Consider the following 19,162-nt stretch of genomic DNA (forward strand, 5'->3'; position numbering starts at 1 on the left):
GCTACAGACAGTCTAACTCTTTCTACCCGCCAAGCCCCTATCTGATGACAGACTTTATTCTGGGCCAAGTGAATGCTTGTTTCTATTTAGAGAAATGGCTCTCCAGTTTCCATGGAGCCCATAGAAAGACATCTGGGCTTCACGGATGATTGGATACAGTTAACGGTGATCTGCATTAGTAGAAGAGTTTGGTCTAAGGCCCTAGTGGATGATTTTAAAACATTTTGATGAATAATTAAACAGTAAATAAATAAAATGTTTTAACCACCTTACAGGTACATCTCAGTACATTAGAATATGAGTTCTGATGAGAGTCATTTGTTATATTAAAAGTACTATTTGAAAATAACCTTTAAGCAGATATTAAACATTCTTTTCATTAAGCCCACATTTCTGTATTACAATGTTTGTATTTATTGGTCTGGTGTTTTATTCTAACCTCTAATTTCATATTTTCATTAGCTGCAAGCAGAAGATCATCATAATTAACAGAAATATGAGCTTGAAAACATCAGTTTGTATGTAATTAATATAAATAACTTGTTTAACTTAACCCTTTTCAATAATGTTCTAATTTAATGAGATGCAACTGTACGTGATTCGTTATTAAGCTTTCCAAAAATAGAAATATTGATTGGCAAGAGGCGATCACAACACTGTGCAGATCTGATTGAAGTTTACAGTTCTAGTCAGACGTTTACATACACTTATTATGGCCATGAAGGTCATGTTAACTTGGGATTTTATTGCTCCATCTACACCATTTTTTTCTCAGGGTAATAATATTTATAAACAGAAGTGAGATTTACAAGTTTCAATTTTATTGTTTATTTCCTTTAATCCAAACAGGGTCAAATTTAAATACACAGGTACATGGGCCGGGCTTTGGATAGGTCATTAAGTCAGTTATTTATCTCAAAACCAGTTGTTATTTGGGTTTTACATTATTGTCTTGTTGGACAGCCCTACTGTGTCTAAGTTTCAACAATCTGATGTAAAACTGTCACCCCCAGATAAAGGGAAATAGGTTCAGACATTCAGAGCTTATCACAAACTGGAAGATGCTAAGATACTACAATCTGTCCCCAGTGAAGCAAGTTTTACACCACATTGGAGAGAAAGGGGGCCAACCCCCCATAAAAAAGACAAAGGTCCCTGCCATAAAGTCAGCATCTTAAAACTTGACTGAAATTTGCACCTGCCCACATGGACAAACAAAATGGCTTCTAGGGGAATGGTTTATGGTTAGAGGGAATGAGCTGTATGGCCACGATGTGAAGATATATGTTTGAAGGAGTCAAGGTGAGGCTTTTAAACCAAAGAAAACATGGTAGTTGTGGCATCATGCTGAGGATCATGCTGTTTTACTGCCAGTGATAATGGTGCGCCGCACAAATCTGATCGAAACAATAAGAAGAAAATTCTTCAGCCTCACTTGAAATCAACAGCTAGATGGCTAAAATATAAATCTCAACTCTACAGAAAGTTTGTGGACTCTGCTTGAAAGGTAGGTCTGTGCTAGAAACCAACCAGATAAAATAAACTCTACGAACACTAAGATTCACAGAGAAGTGGTCAACTATTGGGTCAGTTATGCTAGAAGCTTGTTATGACTACATAAACTTGCTAAGGGAATTTAACCAAATATTAGTAGGGGTGTATGTATATATTTGAGCCCTATATATAATTTTTATCCTGGTTGTATTATAACATCCATGCCGATGGTGAATGTATGTAAACCTCTGACCAGAACTATAGTAAATTAAACTGTGATGCACAGAAAGGTCCAATATGGTACATACGTCACTAAGCTGCTTGGCATTGATGCTGGCTTGGACGAGGACTGGAGAATCCACCACTTGTGTAAACTTCACTTTGTCAGGATGTTGTCGGTAAACTTTCTGAAAACCACCAAATAAAAAAAATGTGTCATGCATACAACAAATGCAAAAGAATGTTGAAAGTACTTCACAGGATGAAAGTACTTACATCGCTACACCCCAGAAGTTTCTTCCCGGCCTCATATTCAGGTGTAATAGTTTGAGGAAAGAAGCATCTGGTTTTTATGTCTTCATAGTCCGCTTTATATAAGTGCTGGGGGGAAATGTACAATCAGACATTGTTGCTGTTAATGAAATACAAAAAAAAAAAACCTCAACATAATAATTTTGAGAAAAGTGATGAAAACGTCTATTCATATACTTACCTCGCTCTTCATTTCCTCAACTTTCTGGCAGTGAACCATGTAGAGGTCTTCATAGCTGCCAACGTAGTGGCCCTTTACCTCATTGTCATACTTCTCTTTGTAACGTAGCTAAAATATTACAACAGTAAAATTTGTGTTTTAAAGAGAAAAAGGGAAATATTTAACAAAAACAGTGTAGCCTCTGAATTTCTGAACCATTCTTACATCAGAGAACTTTTTAAGCACTGAGTCCATCTGAAATTTTGGTGTGTCACAGTAGTTGATGCTGAAACCCCTGGATTTCTCATAGCTGGCCTTATATACTTTCTGTGAAGGAAACAACAAAAAGGAAGAAGATTAAAACAACCAAAAGATAGTAAACAAGCAAACAAAATCGATCTATCTATGATTTTCTTTTTTAATTTAACAAGAAGGGTAATCACAAAGAGATATTGATCAGTGTATCATAAAAAACGGCAACTTGATGTGGATCACAAAACGTGCTGGTTAAATAGTAAACAAGTTGGTAAACCATAATTACAGATGGCTGTAATGTTTTAGTAACTATCTTAACAAGAAAATTGAGAAAATAAGAGTGAATGACATAATTTTGCAACATGTAGATAATGAATACATTAAAAAACTATTTTTGCTAACCTGACATTGTGTAGCAGTAATATTTTCTTAAAATTGGACGATATTTAAAACCAACAAACAAAAAAATGAATCCCACCCACATCACTAAGGATGGTGCCAGCGTATCTGAGCTGTCTCAGGAGCGGATTCTCTGTAGCAGGGAGCGTATTGTAGTCACACTGGGCTTTATTCTTTTCATATTCCTTCTTGTATTGGACCTAAAAACAGAAATAGATACATATGAGTGAAAACAGACATGTAAATAAGGGTCACTCAAGTAGCTCATAATGTTGACTAGTAAAATCACGGCCGCTGACGGGGGGCGGGGGGACTTGCAGAGAAAAGAAAATATGCAGCTGCTCCGTCACTTTCCTATAAAGAAACGGAAACGCAACTATCACCTGAGGAGCACGCCTCAGTCCACAGGTACAGCCTAGCAGCTGGACCTCTCTCATGTCTGTTTTCTCTGCTTTAAATGCGCTAACAAACTCAGCACTTTTGTTAGAGACATGCTGTGTATTTTTACAAGTAGAAGCTATAATTAGAACCGGTCCAATAGGTAACGATTGGAGGCTGATAAACACTGATAAAGATTATACTGTCCCAGGTCATGGCAGTCAGCTGGCCTGAGTAAAACAGTCTGCTGCTGAAACTAGTTAAGGGCCGCTTCTCTGGGTCGAGGTACAGTAATGTTTTAAGAAGCATATAAAATGTCCTTTCTGCCATTCCTTTGGTTCAAAGTCCTTTTAATGACAAGCGTGAGAGTTACTTGAATTCTTTCCAGTTGTATTGAGCAAATAGTAACCCCTCCCCCCGTTTGCTTGCACTGCCATTCAGAAGGCTGAAAGAGGACTCCTACATTTTCCCTTGCTAACAAGAAAGATAAATAAGACTCTCTAAAATGTTTTCAGCTGCAAATAACAGTCATGGTGTGGAAACTAAAGGAGTGCCACCCATCACTCTCATTAAGGTAACACCTTTTAAAATCTACATTTGGCAAAATATGAGCATTGTCTTAGTCACGCAGCAAACTACAAACTCTACCTGAGTAGGTGGCCTAACTAACCAGATAAAATCAACTTGTCATACTTGTGTTACACTATAAAATGCAGATCAAAAAAAGGTATAATATTGTTCAAAAAAAGCACTTGAAAACTACTTCTAAATTTACTGTTGGGTTATTTTAAATTTTTACTCCAAAGTACAAAGATTAATACAGATAACATCCTTATAACGATCAATTAACTTGTTTTATTATTTATTTACAGTAAGAATAATTGTTCCTTATCTGTTTTAAATAAAATTCAGTTGAATTAAAATTCTGTGTAAATACCATGAAGCCTTGATAACTCCACTCAAGGACTTTCCTAATTGAAACAAAAGGGGCTTTTTTTATTCCCGTTTTAAATATGCATCAAGTTTACACTGTGTGTGAACAAGAAGAGGGCGATGAGGTATGCAAAAAAACCCAAAACATCCTGAAACAGTTCATAACTTGTTACTGTGCCACGTTGTAATGACAGTGAATCCTTGCAGCGGCATCCATGGAGCATGTGAGAGTTTCTGCGTCACTCACTGTTGACTCACACAGTGCTCTGAGACAGGGCTCAACTCTCTGTCATGTCTTCCAAATGAGATAGGATCTATAAAAAAAAAAAACAGTCAAATACCTTTCTCTGAGCTTACCTCACTAGCAGCAATACGAGCCTTCTTGCATGCGTCGTACACAGGTGTGTCTGTTTGCATGAAGTAAATTTGGTCTTTTATATTCTCATAGTGTTGAGTGTATTTTCTCTGTAAATAAAATGACACAACAGTAAGATGCAAGTAAGAAAATAAAACATTTATAATGTAATAATAATAATAATAATAATAATTGCACGCACATCGCTGAGATTATCCATTGCCATCCTGGCGATGGCGACGTCGAAGTAAGGTGTCTCACACCACTGACCCCTAACATTTTTATTGTAGTCTTCCTTGTATTTAAGCTGTGGGGAGAAACAAAAAAAAAATCACTGTTAACAGAGTTGGGTTTTACTGTTGCTGAGGAGTAGATGATGGACCTATAATAGTATCACAACACCTCCGTATGTTTAATAAAAACACAGGAGGAATCACAAGAATCTCTGCAACCTGAGTACTGTTAGCCTGTCCCTTCCAGCTTAGTGAGGACAGAAATGTTAAAGAGCAGGTGGCCAGTTATTCCTAGCTGCAGCTCAGGGTTGGATGATGTCTGTGGACCATGTTTCTATAACTGCTCACAGCTACAGACACATCTTTATCATCCAGGGTACACTTCTACCCGATTCTGTAGTTGTGCCAGAAAAAAATGATCTCTCCAGAGATTTGTGTTGGCTCACTATCAGGTATTACTTACTGTGATAAATATCAACCTCTACATGGTTAGAGATGTTCCTTCTACTTCAAGTAGAGATAGAGTAAGATTGATTTTGGAAGCAATGGATTTAGCTTTACCTATTGTGTTAACTCATCACAGCCCTAAAGGGTTATGAAACAGCTACTGCATATCTCAAAGACAGCCTTTTGCTGCCTTTTTACTAACAAAAACAAAACTGAGAGCAAGGGTAAATACTGTTACAAGGGTGCTTTAAATTTTATAAACCTTGTTATCATACATCGATTTTGAAAGCAGTATTTACTGTAAATACATTTCTTCTGTATGGCTAATGCATGCACAAGCACTGCCAAAGTGAGAGGAAGAAAGGGAATTAATTCATCAGTAGTCCTGCCCTGATTATCATTTACTTGTTACATTTTCGTAGGATTTATTTGGATGGAGTTCTGCTTACATCGCTGCGCTGATGGGCAACTCTCTTGGCCAGCTCCATCTCGGGAGGATCAGGCAAGGACGTGTACTTGGCTTTGCGCTCAGCGTGTCCCTTCTTATATTTAACCTGTGGGAGAAAATTCATTTAATTTAAAAAGGCTTTTAATTTACTTATTTTTCCATTTGCAGAAAGGTTAAGCACAACAAAAGAAAATAATAGGAAAAGATGTTAAAGTTGGGATTGGGAAGTTAAATTAATATTTATGATTGTTTGATTTAGCACAGGTACATACGGTGGCATTATAAAACATGCAATGTTGATGAAATTTGCATTTTTGTGTGAAGAATAACAATACAATAAATGAGATGTTCAAAATTGTTACATTAAAACAATAAGAACTACCACAAATAATAGAAAGAAAATCTCTGTCATATTACATCCATAATATACTCTTCTCTGACATCTTACAATTAGAGATATAAAACAGACTTCTGTAAAGCATTTTGCTGGTAATGTTGACTACCCACTCTTAAAATACCACCCATTTTCACTCAACCATTCCGACACACAATCACTCAGCAGTAAGATGGGGTTTAGTCTCATGTCCAAGGACAATTGACAGGAACGTTGGAGTAAGTCGAGATCCAGTTGAAATTTTAATATTTAAAACTGAAACTATTTTGCTCAACATTAAAGCTAAAAAAGACCTCTGCACAGACTTCGCTGGGCATGTGTTTTCATTCACACCCAGTTTATATTGCAACCTAATTCATCTTACATCACTCAGGACCTCCTGAGCCTTAGCTACCCTGCGCAACTCAGGGCTGTCAGTGTAAGGGTAGTACAGGGTCTTTTCCTCGTCCCAGGCTTCTGTGTAAAGTTTCTGAAAACAGAAAGTCGTTGTTTATTTTTACAAATACCTACACTATTAAAAAATTTCAATTTTCTCTACATATACATACCTTATATATGTATTCTTTTTCTTTTTAAATAGATTGGACTTACTTTGCTATAATTAGCAGCATTCTTCACAGCCAGAACCAGCTCAGGAGCATCGGGAGGCAGCAGGTACCTGTCCTTAGTCTCATCCCACTTCTGTCTGTACAGAACCTAATGGAACATTAGAAATTGTAAACAGCTATTTTTTTAAATGTTTACATATTGATATTAGCTGAGGTTACTAACCTTGCTGATCAGTTCCGATACATGCTTGACGTGGATGACCTCTCTGGCATCACCACCGTACAAGCTGGTTGTTCGAGCCTTGTTTCCCTCCATGCGGTATTTCACCTGTTAGCAACAGCTTTTGTTACTTACTTCAGTGAAGAATTTGTTTTCATAAATAATTTCAGTAGAAATTCAAGACGACAGTCTTCTATTCCAATAACCCCCCAACGTTCAGCATTTCACAGCACCACAGCCCTCTGTGATACCTCACTGAGTTGCTCCTGGGCCTTCCTGATACGAATCAATTCAGGTGTGTCAGTGATGAAAGCAGGAGGCGTCCCTCTGGACAAGTCATAAGCTTGGCGGTACTTATTCTGCCAAGGATACGGTGTTAAAATGATGCAGTTGGAAAAACAAAAAATACCAATAGAAATATTTCATAATTAAGTAACTAAAGGTCATGGGCTCCTTACGTGGCTGAAAAGCTCCAGCATCTTCTGGCTGTGGGCCAGATATGGAGTCATGAACTTGGAAGTATCGACTTTAACCTTCCTTCTGACTGCCCTGGTGGGCAAGCCAGACTATACATGGAAAGAGAAAAACACTTACATTTCCATTTATTCACTATACAGTAGTAACATGTTTACTAATCATAGCAAAATGAACAGCCAGGAACATGAAAAAGCTTTTACATAGCAAATGAAGTAAAATGTGGTGGCATACTGATGGAAGATTCCACTCTGGCAAGGTGAGGCCACTATCTTTATAAACTAACAAGTTGTGCGAGCCTGAAGTTTAGCCATTACTTTATTTACTTACCTTCAGTAAGCAAAGCGATTAAAGCAAAAATTTATTCAGCATCACTTTATTCAACATGGATGTCAGTTGGAATTAATATGACTACAATAGAAGTAAACATGCAGGGTGAAGAGATGAAGGGTGTTTTCAGAACACAATGACACTAAATTAATAAGATATATCCCCTTGACGCTAGGAGGCACAGCATTGTGTAGGAGTCGCATGTAGCATGATAGGAGCTCACAAAAATGTAGAAACATTTTGTCTTCCAATTTATACAAATTACAGGGAGAGGTACAGAAGAGGATTAGGACCACTTTGGAAAAAAATAGTCTCCAAAATTCGGACTTTTTGCTCAGAATTGTGAATTCTGAGCAAAAAGTCAAAATATTTTAGATTTATTTTTTCCACAGTGGCCCAAACCCTCTTCCAAAAAGAGTTTTACCTGTCATTTGGTAAATAAGGTAGCTACCAGTATGCTGTATATGTTCTCTGTTAATGGTTTTTGTTATATTTGAAATAGAAAAGCATGTAAGGTGCCATCAGGGAACAACCACAAAAAGGCCAGAAATAACAGTTCGGTTAATAAGACAAACAATAAAACAATCAAATTCTAAGAATATGAGTTTGGAATAACAAAATGCAAAACGAAAATAAAACATTGCCAGGAATCTCACTAATTTTAAAGGCTCCTTTTGTCATGGTAACGGGACCAAGTCTTCTTTCACAAACCTCTCATGATAATTACCTTCTCTCCATATTCTTTCATCAATTTCTTCTCTCTTTTTCTTCTCTCTTTATGATTCTCTCTTTTTCTATCTTTGTCTGTCACCTTTAAACTGAATTTTAGCATAACCACAAGGTAGCTATATATCCTCAGAATAGACTGTTTTCATGACGTCTGTAGGCAATTCCTTTTCTGCTTGTAGTTTACAGCAAAACAACATAAATGACCCTGTGCATAGTTGGGATCCCCGCAGACGGGGCCAGGCTTAGCTAAATAGCTAGATTTTTGAACCCATTTCCCGGCTTAAACAGATCAACACAAATGTCTTATTTAAATGGCCTGTTTGTTTGTCCTTCCTATTTTAAAGTTTATTTTGTGGCTTAAGAAGAGATACAAATAAATAAATTACTGTAATAGTAAATGATATCTTAATTTCAAAAAGCCATAAACAATGCAAAAAAAAAAAAAAAAAAATACTCTTCTTCCTGGAGGTTTAAACTAGCATCTACTGATACAACACAAGACAGACAAACCCTGCAAGGTTAAATAACACATGCACAAAAATATTTGACTACTTATTTGTCTCATTCAGACATGCAGACAAGCTTATCCTGCCCTGCTTGAACTGTTGTACTTTGGGAGGAGACATTTTACCTGAAAGGACTGAGTGTGTTGCTCAGTGTACGTCGTTGTTGTAATCTGCTCAACATATTACAAATATAGGAGAAACTTTGGGTTTTCAGAACAGCAGAGCACTTCTTATGGATTGAGGTTGATTTTTCCCCACAGCTCTGGTGTTAAACGACTGCCACTAGTTTTTCTTGTGTGCCATTTAAGATATATCTGCATAAGATTTGTTTAAAATATCCCCAAACCATCCATCGACTTTGTGAGCATTAAACGCTTTTTTAGTAGGATTTTATGGCAGTCCGCATAAAGCCCTCTACATCCTGGTAATGCTATAGAGGAGTAAAAAAAAAAACCAGCCACAAATAAACTATGATCTAACTGTGATGGCAGTCGACCTGAGCTGCTATTAAGCAGAGGATTAAATGTATTAATATTGTCTGTGCTATTTGAGTCATACTGCTCACAATCTTTGATCCCTGGAATACATTTAGAAACACCAGATGAGAGCATTTCTATTTTTATTTCTTATTTCACACCCCGTTGCTTTTGTTGATCAGTTTATTATGAATCCATTATAACAGATTTATAATTTTTGCATCCTGAAACAAGAAGCTCTGTCTTTTAAGGGCTGCTTAATTCAAATTACAGAAAACATTTATATTTACATTTATCTTTCAGCTCATACTAGGGCAGGTAAGATAAGATAAGATTTTATTTCATTTTCAATGAAATGCCTTGAATTATCTGGAATGTCTGAAGTGTTTACTGTAAGAGCAAAAGTCGTTTGTATTAGAAATTAGACAAATTGTAAAATATTTATGAAATAAAGAATGTCCTTCCTTCACTCAGTCAGACCTCAGGCTAGATGTTTAAACATTATTCCTCCTCACAAACTGGTAATTATAAAGGTAAACATTGCGTGCATATTTTTGAGACCATGTGGAAGCTTGTTTTTGGAGTGGTTTAACCCTAAAATGAGTACGAAAGAAAGAAGACGTGATCTAATTTAACATAGATCAAACAACTTTATAGAGTTTTTTGTTTTAATCCCTCTTCTTATGATATTATTTTCATCTAAAAGAGTAGAAGCTAATAGAAATTCTTTCAAATTTACCTGAAGTTGGGCTGGATAACCAGAGCTGAGAGAAAGAACATCTCAATCATTTTAATCAACATTTGTAAGAGGCTTTAATATCCAAATCTATCATACAGGAGAGAACCATAGGTGTAGATTAACTCCCAGTGTGCATTATCAGTCATTTATCATTTGGGGTTTTTCAGTGAGTCCACCTCTACTAAGCAGTCTTTCATAAATGTAAAGTTAACATTTTGGAAAGCATATTGGAGCATGATTTACAGCTCAGCTTGTCTCGTTTTCATGCCCTCACACTCCCCCCTAACGTCTCCCTCTTCTCCATCTCTCTATGTGCTGCAGAAGTTGATTTCTAAATTTGTCTAAATGCCACTCAGAGATCTCTGTGCTCCATTTTTTCCTGGTCAAAGCAGTTTAATTACATTTAAATAAAATCTTAACATGCTTAAAAATACTGAGAACATACAATTAATTCTAAAAGACCTAAACAGTAGTTTCCAAAATAAACTCTTTAAAGACCACATATTTTTATCCTGCCACCTAAACAGCCCTATGTTTCTCCCCATTATGTAGATTAGATAACAGGCCATCCTAGGTCTTATGCAAAACAATGCATTTTTTCTCCACAGTATAGATGAAAGTACTAGTGAAATCAGAGTGTATTTATTTTGCACCTATCCACGTGTCCCGCCTCCCAAATGATTTGCATCTTTGCAGTGAAGATGGCAAATCTGTTCGTTGATATGTTATATGGGAGTAAAAGGATTCAGTAAATACTTGGTGTGATTTAGTTAACGCAGAAAAATCCACAGCTCAATTGTTTAGGCTCCCCTATAAGATATCAGCAATATTACAGATATAGAATACAAGGTTAACTTTAACCCCATTTCCAGTGGAAATATGGGATTAATAGTTAGCCTTCTGCTTTCACTCTTCCATCAACCACTGCCACGGAGACAACAGACAGAACATTAAATTACACATTAAAGGAAAATAAAACTTCCTGAACTGCTTTGGGTAAATGCTTCATTCACATAATCAAAAGAAAACACAACTGAAAAGTCACTGATAAAGACAGATCCAAATTACATTTTGTAGTGCATAAGTATAAATATATACGTTTAAAATCTATGGCTATTGGTATATATGTGAATTATGCAGAGATCAGTGTAATTAAATACAATAACTGGTCATTGTTCATGTTGTGCAGCTTTTTGCCAGAAGATAAAGGCCAAAATATCAACATTATAGCGAGAAAATTTGTTTCATTGGAGGTTTTAAATTGATTCTTGAAAATTGCTTGTATGGTAGCAGACATACAAGACCTATTACGTTAACATTACAGCGAATCACAGGGCCTTGGCCTTTGGACCTGTAGATCCAGCAAATCATCCCAATGCTTTAATTACAATAGATAGGAGAATAAAATGACAGTAGCAGAAAACAGTCTGGCAAGTTTGTTTCTTGTTAAGAGGTGAGAAGACATCCACTTACCTGCTCCATTAGTTCCTCATCTTCCTCCTCCCCAAATTCATCATAGTCATCTCCAGTGTCTGCCATTTTGGCAAATTTTAAAGGTTCTGAACAAAACAGAGATGATATTTTCAGCCATTCATATTTTAACTACAACTGAAAAATGAATCAGCCTGAAACATGCATGTCCCCTATTTACAAGAATGAAAAACAAAAACAGTTTTAAATATCATGTAAGGCTTTTAAACATCCTTCTCTCAGCTTGGTTTTGGGAAAAAAAGTAAAAGCTATAGCCTCAGATGTCTACAGTATTTCCTGATAGCAAGAAAGCTTCACTTGCCATTCACAAGGGCCTCAGTCTGATTCCAACTCTGTGATTTGCCACACACCTAAATAAAATAACAAAATGTGTGAAACATCTCATCAACTGTGTTTGTCAATGCATACACATTAAGACAGGAAGATTCAGAGGCTAATTCCACGATACTGGACCCCTCACTTTGAATATGTTAGAAGACCCCCATCAACCCCCACCCTTACATGCCACAACACAGCTGAGTGAATGGTGCCTCCTGGCTGAAGGTTAGGGACAGCTGCCTAAAAGTGCTTTCTGCTATTTGACATGTAAGCTAATGCCACGGCCTGATTGGTTGACTGCGTTTAGCAAATGGACATGCAATGCCTTCTGAGGCTGCAGGTTAAATATAGGGTTGCATATTAACTACCTTTTTTAGCATCTGATTGCCATATTTTAAATTTTACTTGAATTTTACTAAAAACAAATGAACCAAAGCTGATGCAGAAGGAGAAAATAGGCAGCTTGGTTTTAAAACAGATCAATGCAGTGAGAATTGTTGAAATTTTAGGTAAATCCAAAGCTGGGTCTGGTATGATGTCTCTTCTGTCCTTAGGTTCTTGCTTGTTAAGTTATTCCTTCAAAATGTAAGAAAGGGTTCTTGCTTCTTAATCCATAGTCAGCTCCTTCTGGATCCCAACACCAGTAAAAAAAATGGAGACAGTGGATGTCCAAGGAGATGAAAAGCCATGCAGGTGGTATAAATACATGGGCATTTGTAGATTTATCCTTTCCTTCGCTTACCAGTTATGTTTAAGTTTAATGGTCTTCCAAGCTGCCAAAGCCTTCCCAGCCTCCCTCCAGAGAAACGCTGGGCGACAGCACACAGCTGCACTTTCTAGCCAGGTTATCATGTGGCTGACACAGCCAATCGGAGGCCTGAGCTCTCAGGTTTCAAAATCTAAATATACCTAAGTGATCATTTCAGAAAGGAGCACCTGTCGAGAATAACGCATCAGAGGTACAGTTATGAGGAGGCCAGAGGAGCATGAGTTGTCAAGTCCCAAAAACACAATGGTAAACCAAAGAGACCCAGTGTGAATGGTTATCTCCTGGAGGTGATTTTTATCACCAAAATCTTAACAAATGAGACTATATGTACGTCTCTGAGAGAGGAGGGCTAACATCAGGGCCGGCATGTATGGGATCTGATGATGTCGCCCATCAGCTGACCCAGAGAAAGCTCCAACTAGTCAATAATCAGGTCAACAGAGTAAGAGCTTGCCACACTTTGGTGTTTTCAAAAGTGGCTACATTTGAAAAAAAGCTGATCTGCTGCTCAAATACAGCAATTTGCAAAAGTATTTCCACTTCTCTTTTATTTAGGTTTCATTTGATAGATTTGCACAAAGTACTGCATTATTGTTAAGTGGAAGGAAAAGGTTATATTGCTTTTAAATCGTTTTACAATTAATACTGTATCAATACTTTGTAGAAACACCTTCACTGCATGTCTCTGTGGGTGATGTCTTCACCAGCTTTACAAATCTAGAAAAAATACATTTTTACCATTTATTTTGTGGAAAATACAGGCACACAAACTCTTAAGTCTTTTCAAGGGTGCTCAAATTAGATTTAGGTCTGGACTTTGACTGGGACATCCTACTATATAAATATGTTTTGATTTAAACCACTCCAGCTTTGGGTGTATGTTTACGGTCACTGTCCTGATAGAAGGTGAAGCTTCAACAGTGTATCAGGTCTTTCCAGCTTCTGAGAGGTTTTCTTCCAGGATTGTCCTGTATTTAGCTCCATCCATCTCACAAACAACTCTAACAGGCTCCCCAGTTTTTGCAGAAAAAGAAAACATTCCCAAAGCATGATTCTGCCACAACCTTGTTTAACTGTAGGGATGGTGTGGTTTGTGCAGAATTTGTTTTCCACCACAGACAGCATTTTCAATTTTGGTTCCTCTGACCAGAACACGTTCTTCATTTGCTCATATCTAGATTGTGGGAAACTGCTAATTGTGGCTTTCTTGCAAAAAATAGTTTTGTTTTTGTCAATCTTCTATTTAAACTAAAATTTGGCTTTGGATTTCTGCAGCACCTCCAGAGTTACCATGGAGCTCTTGGATGTTTCTGATGATCTCTTAGTCTAGCCTGTCAGTTTTGGATAATCAGAACCTTAACTGACAGGCTGGACAAGGAGTGTGCCATCATCTTTGCATTTTGGATGATGGTTTAAATAGGGCTCCATTAGAGCCCTATTTGCAAGCTTGAAATATTGCTTTATAACCTAAACCTAATTTGGACAACTTTCTCTCTGACCGGTCTACTGTGTTCCTTGGTCTTCATGAATCAACCAAAAAGTAACTGTATTTGTTCCTTTTTGGTTGCCTTACTTTGAAAACCACAAATCAACCAATGCTTTTCAGAAGAAATTGATCTTAGATTTTAAACCCTGTGAAATTTACAGAAAGAACGTAATTCATTTGTGTCTGAGCTAAAGCTTCTCTGGGTGTTTTTTTTCTAGTTGCTCCTGTTTCCACAGTTTCCACTAGCTCATTTAGTAATCAAAATGAGGGAATGGTTTCAAGGAAACAGGTACTTACTTAAATCTAAAGCCAGAGCAATGATTGTAAAGTTTTAAACAACCGGCACAGTGGCAAATAAGGCTGAATGATGACTTGCCACAGCAAGTTTGTCTTGCCACCGCCCACAGTGAGGAGGATGGTAAAGGATGTAAAAAACAGAAATCTCCAGAATGCGATGGAAGATACCTGCAGCAAAAAGAGTCATGGTGAGGTCACAAAGACCCCATAACTATTTATACACACATTTACCAAGGGTGCAAATAACTGTGGAGGTTGCTGGTCGGTGAGCATGTACTATATTCAGCCATTTATTTTTGTTTTTGTGATATATTTTGTTGTATAAAATAAAGAAACAATTATATGCAAACATACAGTTAAGACCCTTGTTAAATATAGATGTATATATACTTACAGCTTTATAGTCTGGAGCAGGGTCTGCAAACTCTGGCTGCAGCTGTTTAGGCCCTAATCAGTGGCTCTTAGTAACTTTTGTCAGAAATCACAAAAGAAAATGTTTTAATGAAATGCTGACTCCTATTCTATGGTTTCATGTGGGGTTTGTTGTATATATCAAGATTTATTTGGGATTTCTATTATTTTAGAACCTGGTAAAGACTAGCCTATTTCTACTTTAAAACCATAGAATTGACATGGGGTGTACTTTCTTTTTATCATAATATTTAAAAAATGTGCTTGTTAATTCTGCCATGTTTATTTGCTTACTCTTTGTCTAAGGAGCAAGAACAAGATGGACAGCAGCAGCTGAAGTCAGGCACCTCAAGCGGACTGCTGCTTCATCGCAGTAAAACCAACCCAGCAGTTCTGATCTCATTGGCAAAACTGTGATTTCTTTATCAAACATTGTCTGACTTACCCCATGTATCCACAGCCTTTGCCATTTGCATTTACTACATTGTAATCTAGGGACTGATTGCTTGTGTTTACTGTCCACAAACCTCATTATCATAACTTCATCACTGTTCATGGAGTGATACTTTTTTGTTTCTCTATCCTTTTTGGCATTAATAGGTTGTATTGACATGCTGAAAATGCTAGGCAGTTATTTTAGAGCTACAACACATAACCTGCTTTTCAGATACTAATGCCCACTTCCTTTTCATTAAAATTGATTGAAATCTTTTTAAAATAAATGTCCTAAGATTTAAAACTATTCTCTCAGATAAGTGTTTTCTCCACCTCTTTAATGACTGTCATTGCTACTTCCCATCTTAGGAGAACTTGACTTGATACCTCCATGTTTAAACATTTTAGGTACATTATTTTACTGGTTTTATTTAATTAAAGTTTAAGAAAAGCTTGTTCTTAATCAAATAAACTAACATTCAAACTCAAGCATTTTTCCCAAAAATACCAATCTGGTTTCATGGTACAGAAACTGCACTAATACAGATTTGAAATGACCTGATATATAATATGGATATGAAAAACATTTCAACACTGACATTACTAAGTCAAATAGCAGTGTAAAACTGCTGTCCACACCATCCTAGTAGACAGGTTCAGGTAGATTCAGATTTCTGGAATTGTCCTTGAGGGGTTTAACTTTGACAGACAATTCTTTTTTTAATTCAAATTTTTTAAAATAAAAAATATGGAGTACCCGATGGCTCAATTTTCGAGCCCCACTCTTTTTCATCTTTATGTGCTACCAACAGTAGACATTGTATTAATTTTCATAGCTACACTGAAGACAATAACAGAGCCCTATTTTGCAACATCTTCTAAAGACCAAAGAGCAACTTTTCATTGTACTATAGATATTTTTAATTTTTATTTATTTATTTCGGACACAAGATATGGTCCATATAAAAAACAAAAAACCACAAAAACACAGAAAATTAAAAAGCTTTTCTAAAAAGGACCAAACGCCATCGATACCATAAAATAGAAAAGTAAGCTCAGTCCAGAGTTGGTCAATGATGGAATTTACAGATATAGAATGGAAAACACCTTTATTGACCCACGGTGGGGAAATTCAGGATATTAAGTCATTAATGGCAGAGAATTTCCATCAGCATTATTAAGGCAAAACTGGAGTTTTAGTTATCAGTACCGAAATGTAAAGAGAGAAACTCTCAGTGCAACTTTGAAATATGGCGACAAATGAAGCATTCAGATCAAATAAAAAATCACAGCTTTATCTTTGAATTAAGTTCAAGTTTCACAAACCACATAAAATATATATATATATATTATTTTTAGAACACTACCAGAGGTTGCATGGTGGAGTAGTGGAAAGCAACATTGCCTTGCAGCGAGAAAGTCCAGGGTTTTAATCCCACCCTGAACTCTGCACTGTTTGCATCTTTAACCAGTGCACATTTGGTTTTTGTTTGGTTACTTTAGCTTCCTACCACCCTGCCCCATGGATAAACAGGTATAGACATAGGATGGATGGCCAAACTCAAGTATTCCTGAAAGAATTATGGCTTAAGCTTTAAACTATTAAAATCTATTTGTTTGATCATTTCTGTTCTAGTTAATTTTAGCAGGTACTAAACTAGTTTTTTATCTAAATATGTTACTAAAAACACTATGTTTTTTCTGGTAACATAAACAGTACATACATTTTGAATGCTTAAGAGTATCATAATCACAATCCGGGAGGGGGCATGATGCTTAGTCACTGGAAAAAATGACTGATGGCCAGTAATACCAGGACACAACAGCTGCAGTACAGGCAACCACAACAAAGATACTACCAACAGCCAATCTCAGCTCATCAACATGTATATAAAACCTCCCAGTGAGGTAAGGAGTCTTAAATTAAAACAATTGGTTGGTTACAACGTGACTTTGTAACACTGGGATGGTTGTTAATAATACAGGAATTTTCCAGATTAAAACTAAGTGCTCTTTATTATGCTCTCAGCTTTATTGATCAGAGTACCCTCATATTCAATCTTCTCTTCATTTCATCCAACAGGTTTTCTATAGGATTTAGGTCAGAGATCTGATATGGCCATGGAAGATGGTTGATTTTGTGCCTGGTGAGCCATTTCTGTGTTGATTTTGCCAAATGTTTTTGGATTATTATCCTGCTGAAAGACATGAAGACTAACTTTTAGGTATCAGGCATACGCCTCCTAATTTTTAGGTAAACTGGCCATGTAGTTTAAAGCTGCAGAAGGTAACTTTTGGTAAAATGTATTTTTGACATATTTGTTAAAACTGTCACCATGTCCTGACAGGGAGGGCTGTAGCACGGCAGAGAGCAAGGGGGAGGGACCTGTAAGGTGTGCTTGTTCAAACTTTCAGGATAAATCCATAGTTTTCTCAGAACTCCCTACTGCAGCTTTAAAAAGATTGCAGGGCCTTTGGAAGAGAAACAGATCCACAGTATCATAGGTCTACCACCTTACTTAACAGTGGACACGAGGTGCATTTCCATATACTGTGACATACTGTCCCCAATCAGGTCTGCAGGGAGAATCAGCATGGCTGACATTCCCTCTATCCAGGATTTATGTAGGTCGTGGGTTTAGGGAAAAGGCAGCTAAAATCTCTACAGACCACACATCATGAACTATTTAAACTGTTACCTTCAGGTTGGCGCCACAGAGCGCTGTCTGCTAAAAGCAGCCGCCAGTTTCTTCCCCCAATTCTGTTTCTCTGATGAACACTTGACAGTCAGTGTCAGAACAACACCATGCATCCTTGGACTAAACCACACATAATCTTTTTAATTTCCATTTATAATAAAAATATATATATAAATAAATCTTCACTGACAGCAAAGTGTACCAGAGTCAAATTCCTTGTTTGTGTGCACAAACTTGGTAATAAAGCTGATTCTGATACCAAACTCACCTGAAGTGATTGGAGCTTTATTTCATCTGCCCAAAGAACATGGTTCCTATTAAAATTACAGAGTTAAGCAAACTCCACATATTTGTTGTAGTAGCTTTTTTTTTTTGTTTTTTGTCAGGCATCACTCAACAACCAGTTGACACTGCTGAGTCTTAGGGACCCCCACTCTTTGCTGCAGCTAAAAGGGATATTTGGAGATTTGTTTTTCCTTACCTTCCTGCTTGTGGTGCATGATGACAAGAAATACATGGGTCCTCATCCAGCTCAGGCTAAAAACAAATGGGCCTCTAGCTCACGTCATATTAATGACCTTGGGGAACTGAAAGTCATAGATTTCTAGTTAGAATTTTCTTAAAACTCTGAAAAACTGAAAAAGTATTTATTTAAAAACTCCTGTTTGCACAATTGCTAGGCAGGCTGTAATTTTATGAATCCATTTTATCATTGAAGAACTACAATGCTCTCAATCAATCCAAAATGTTGATAAACACCAAATCTGAATATTTAAGAAATGTTTTTACATTTTACTGTATACTATTACTGGGCAACTATTAGTGTGCTAATATTGTGCAACTAAATTAAAAAAATGAAAATTTCCACATCTCACTTTTGTCTGTTAAAGCAAGAATAAACTCAAAACCTAAAAATAAAAATGTCTGACAAAAAGAAAACCACACACATCAGTGAGGAATAACAAACCTTCCAATAACGGAGTCTTGTCAGTTTCTTGATCGGTTGATTATCAACCATTTGTCTAGTAGCAACAACAGCCTCCCAGACACTGTTCAGATGTGGAACCTTTCCTGCACCATAGACCTGCTGTTTAAGAATGGCCCCACAAGTTCTCAGTAGGGTTTAGGTCAGCTAAGGAGGTGGTCATGTCATTGTTTCTTCAGAAGAAAGTGTTTTCTATAAACTGGCAATAGGTTTGAGCTGATT

The 19,162-nt window shown here is 36.8% G+C and overlaps 1 protein-coding gene and 1 long non-coding RNA gene across 2 annotated transcripts in view; one reads left to right on the forward strand and one right to left on the reverse strand.

Annotated features, from left to right (window-relative positions):
• Positions 1-11,603, reverse strand: part of neb (nebulin) — a 71,251-nt gene extending 59,648 nt beyond the window's left edge. Inside the window, exons 1-14 of the mRNA XM_047370512.1 lie at positions 11,523-11,603; positions 7,254-7,361; positions 7,047-7,154; positions 6,799-6,903; positions 6,619-6,723; positions 6,392-6,496; positions 5,635-5,739; positions 4,708-4,812; positions 4,508-4,615; positions 2,923-3,039; positions 2,411-2,512; positions 2,207-2,314; positions 1,990-2,094; positions 1,803-1,901 (exon numbers count right to left, since the gene is read on the reverse strand). Of these exons, the coding sequence (XP_047226468.1) occupies positions 1,803-1,901; positions 1,990-2,094; positions 2,207-2,314; positions 2,411-2,512; positions 2,923-3,039; positions 4,508-4,615; positions 4,708-4,812; positions 5,635-5,739; positions 6,392-6,496; positions 6,619-6,723; positions 6,799-6,903; positions 7,047-7,154; positions 7,254-7,361; positions 11,523-11,588 (1,446 nt within the window). The 5' untranslated portion in view covers positions 11,589-11,603. The remainder of the gene's footprint in view (positions 1-1,802; positions 1,902-1,989; positions 2,095-2,206; positions 2,315-2,410; positions 2,513-2,922; positions 3,040-4,507; positions 4,616-4,707; positions 4,813-5,634; positions 5,740-6,391; positions 6,497-6,618; positions 6,724-6,798; positions 6,904-7,046; positions 7,155-7,253; positions 7,362-11,522) is intronic.
• LOC124871302 lies at positions 3,666-15,560 on the forward strand. Its single transcript, XR_007038995.1, has 3 exons — positions 3,666-3,791; positions 6,608-6,681; positions 15,128-15,560. It is a non-coding gene; the product is annotated as an uncharacterized LOC124871302 (long non-coding RNA).
• Positions 15,561-19,162: the final 3,602 nt, after the last annotated feature.

The sequence above is a fragment of the Girardinichthys multiradiatus genome, chromosome 7 (assembly GCF_021462225.1).
Source record: "Girardinichthys multiradiatus isolate DD_20200921_A chromosome 7, DD_fGirMul_XY1, whole genome shotgun sequence".
NCBI classification, from domain to species: Eukaryota; Metazoa; Chordata; class Actinopteri; order Cyprinodontiformes; family Goodeidae; genus Girardinichthys; species Girardinichthys multiradiatus.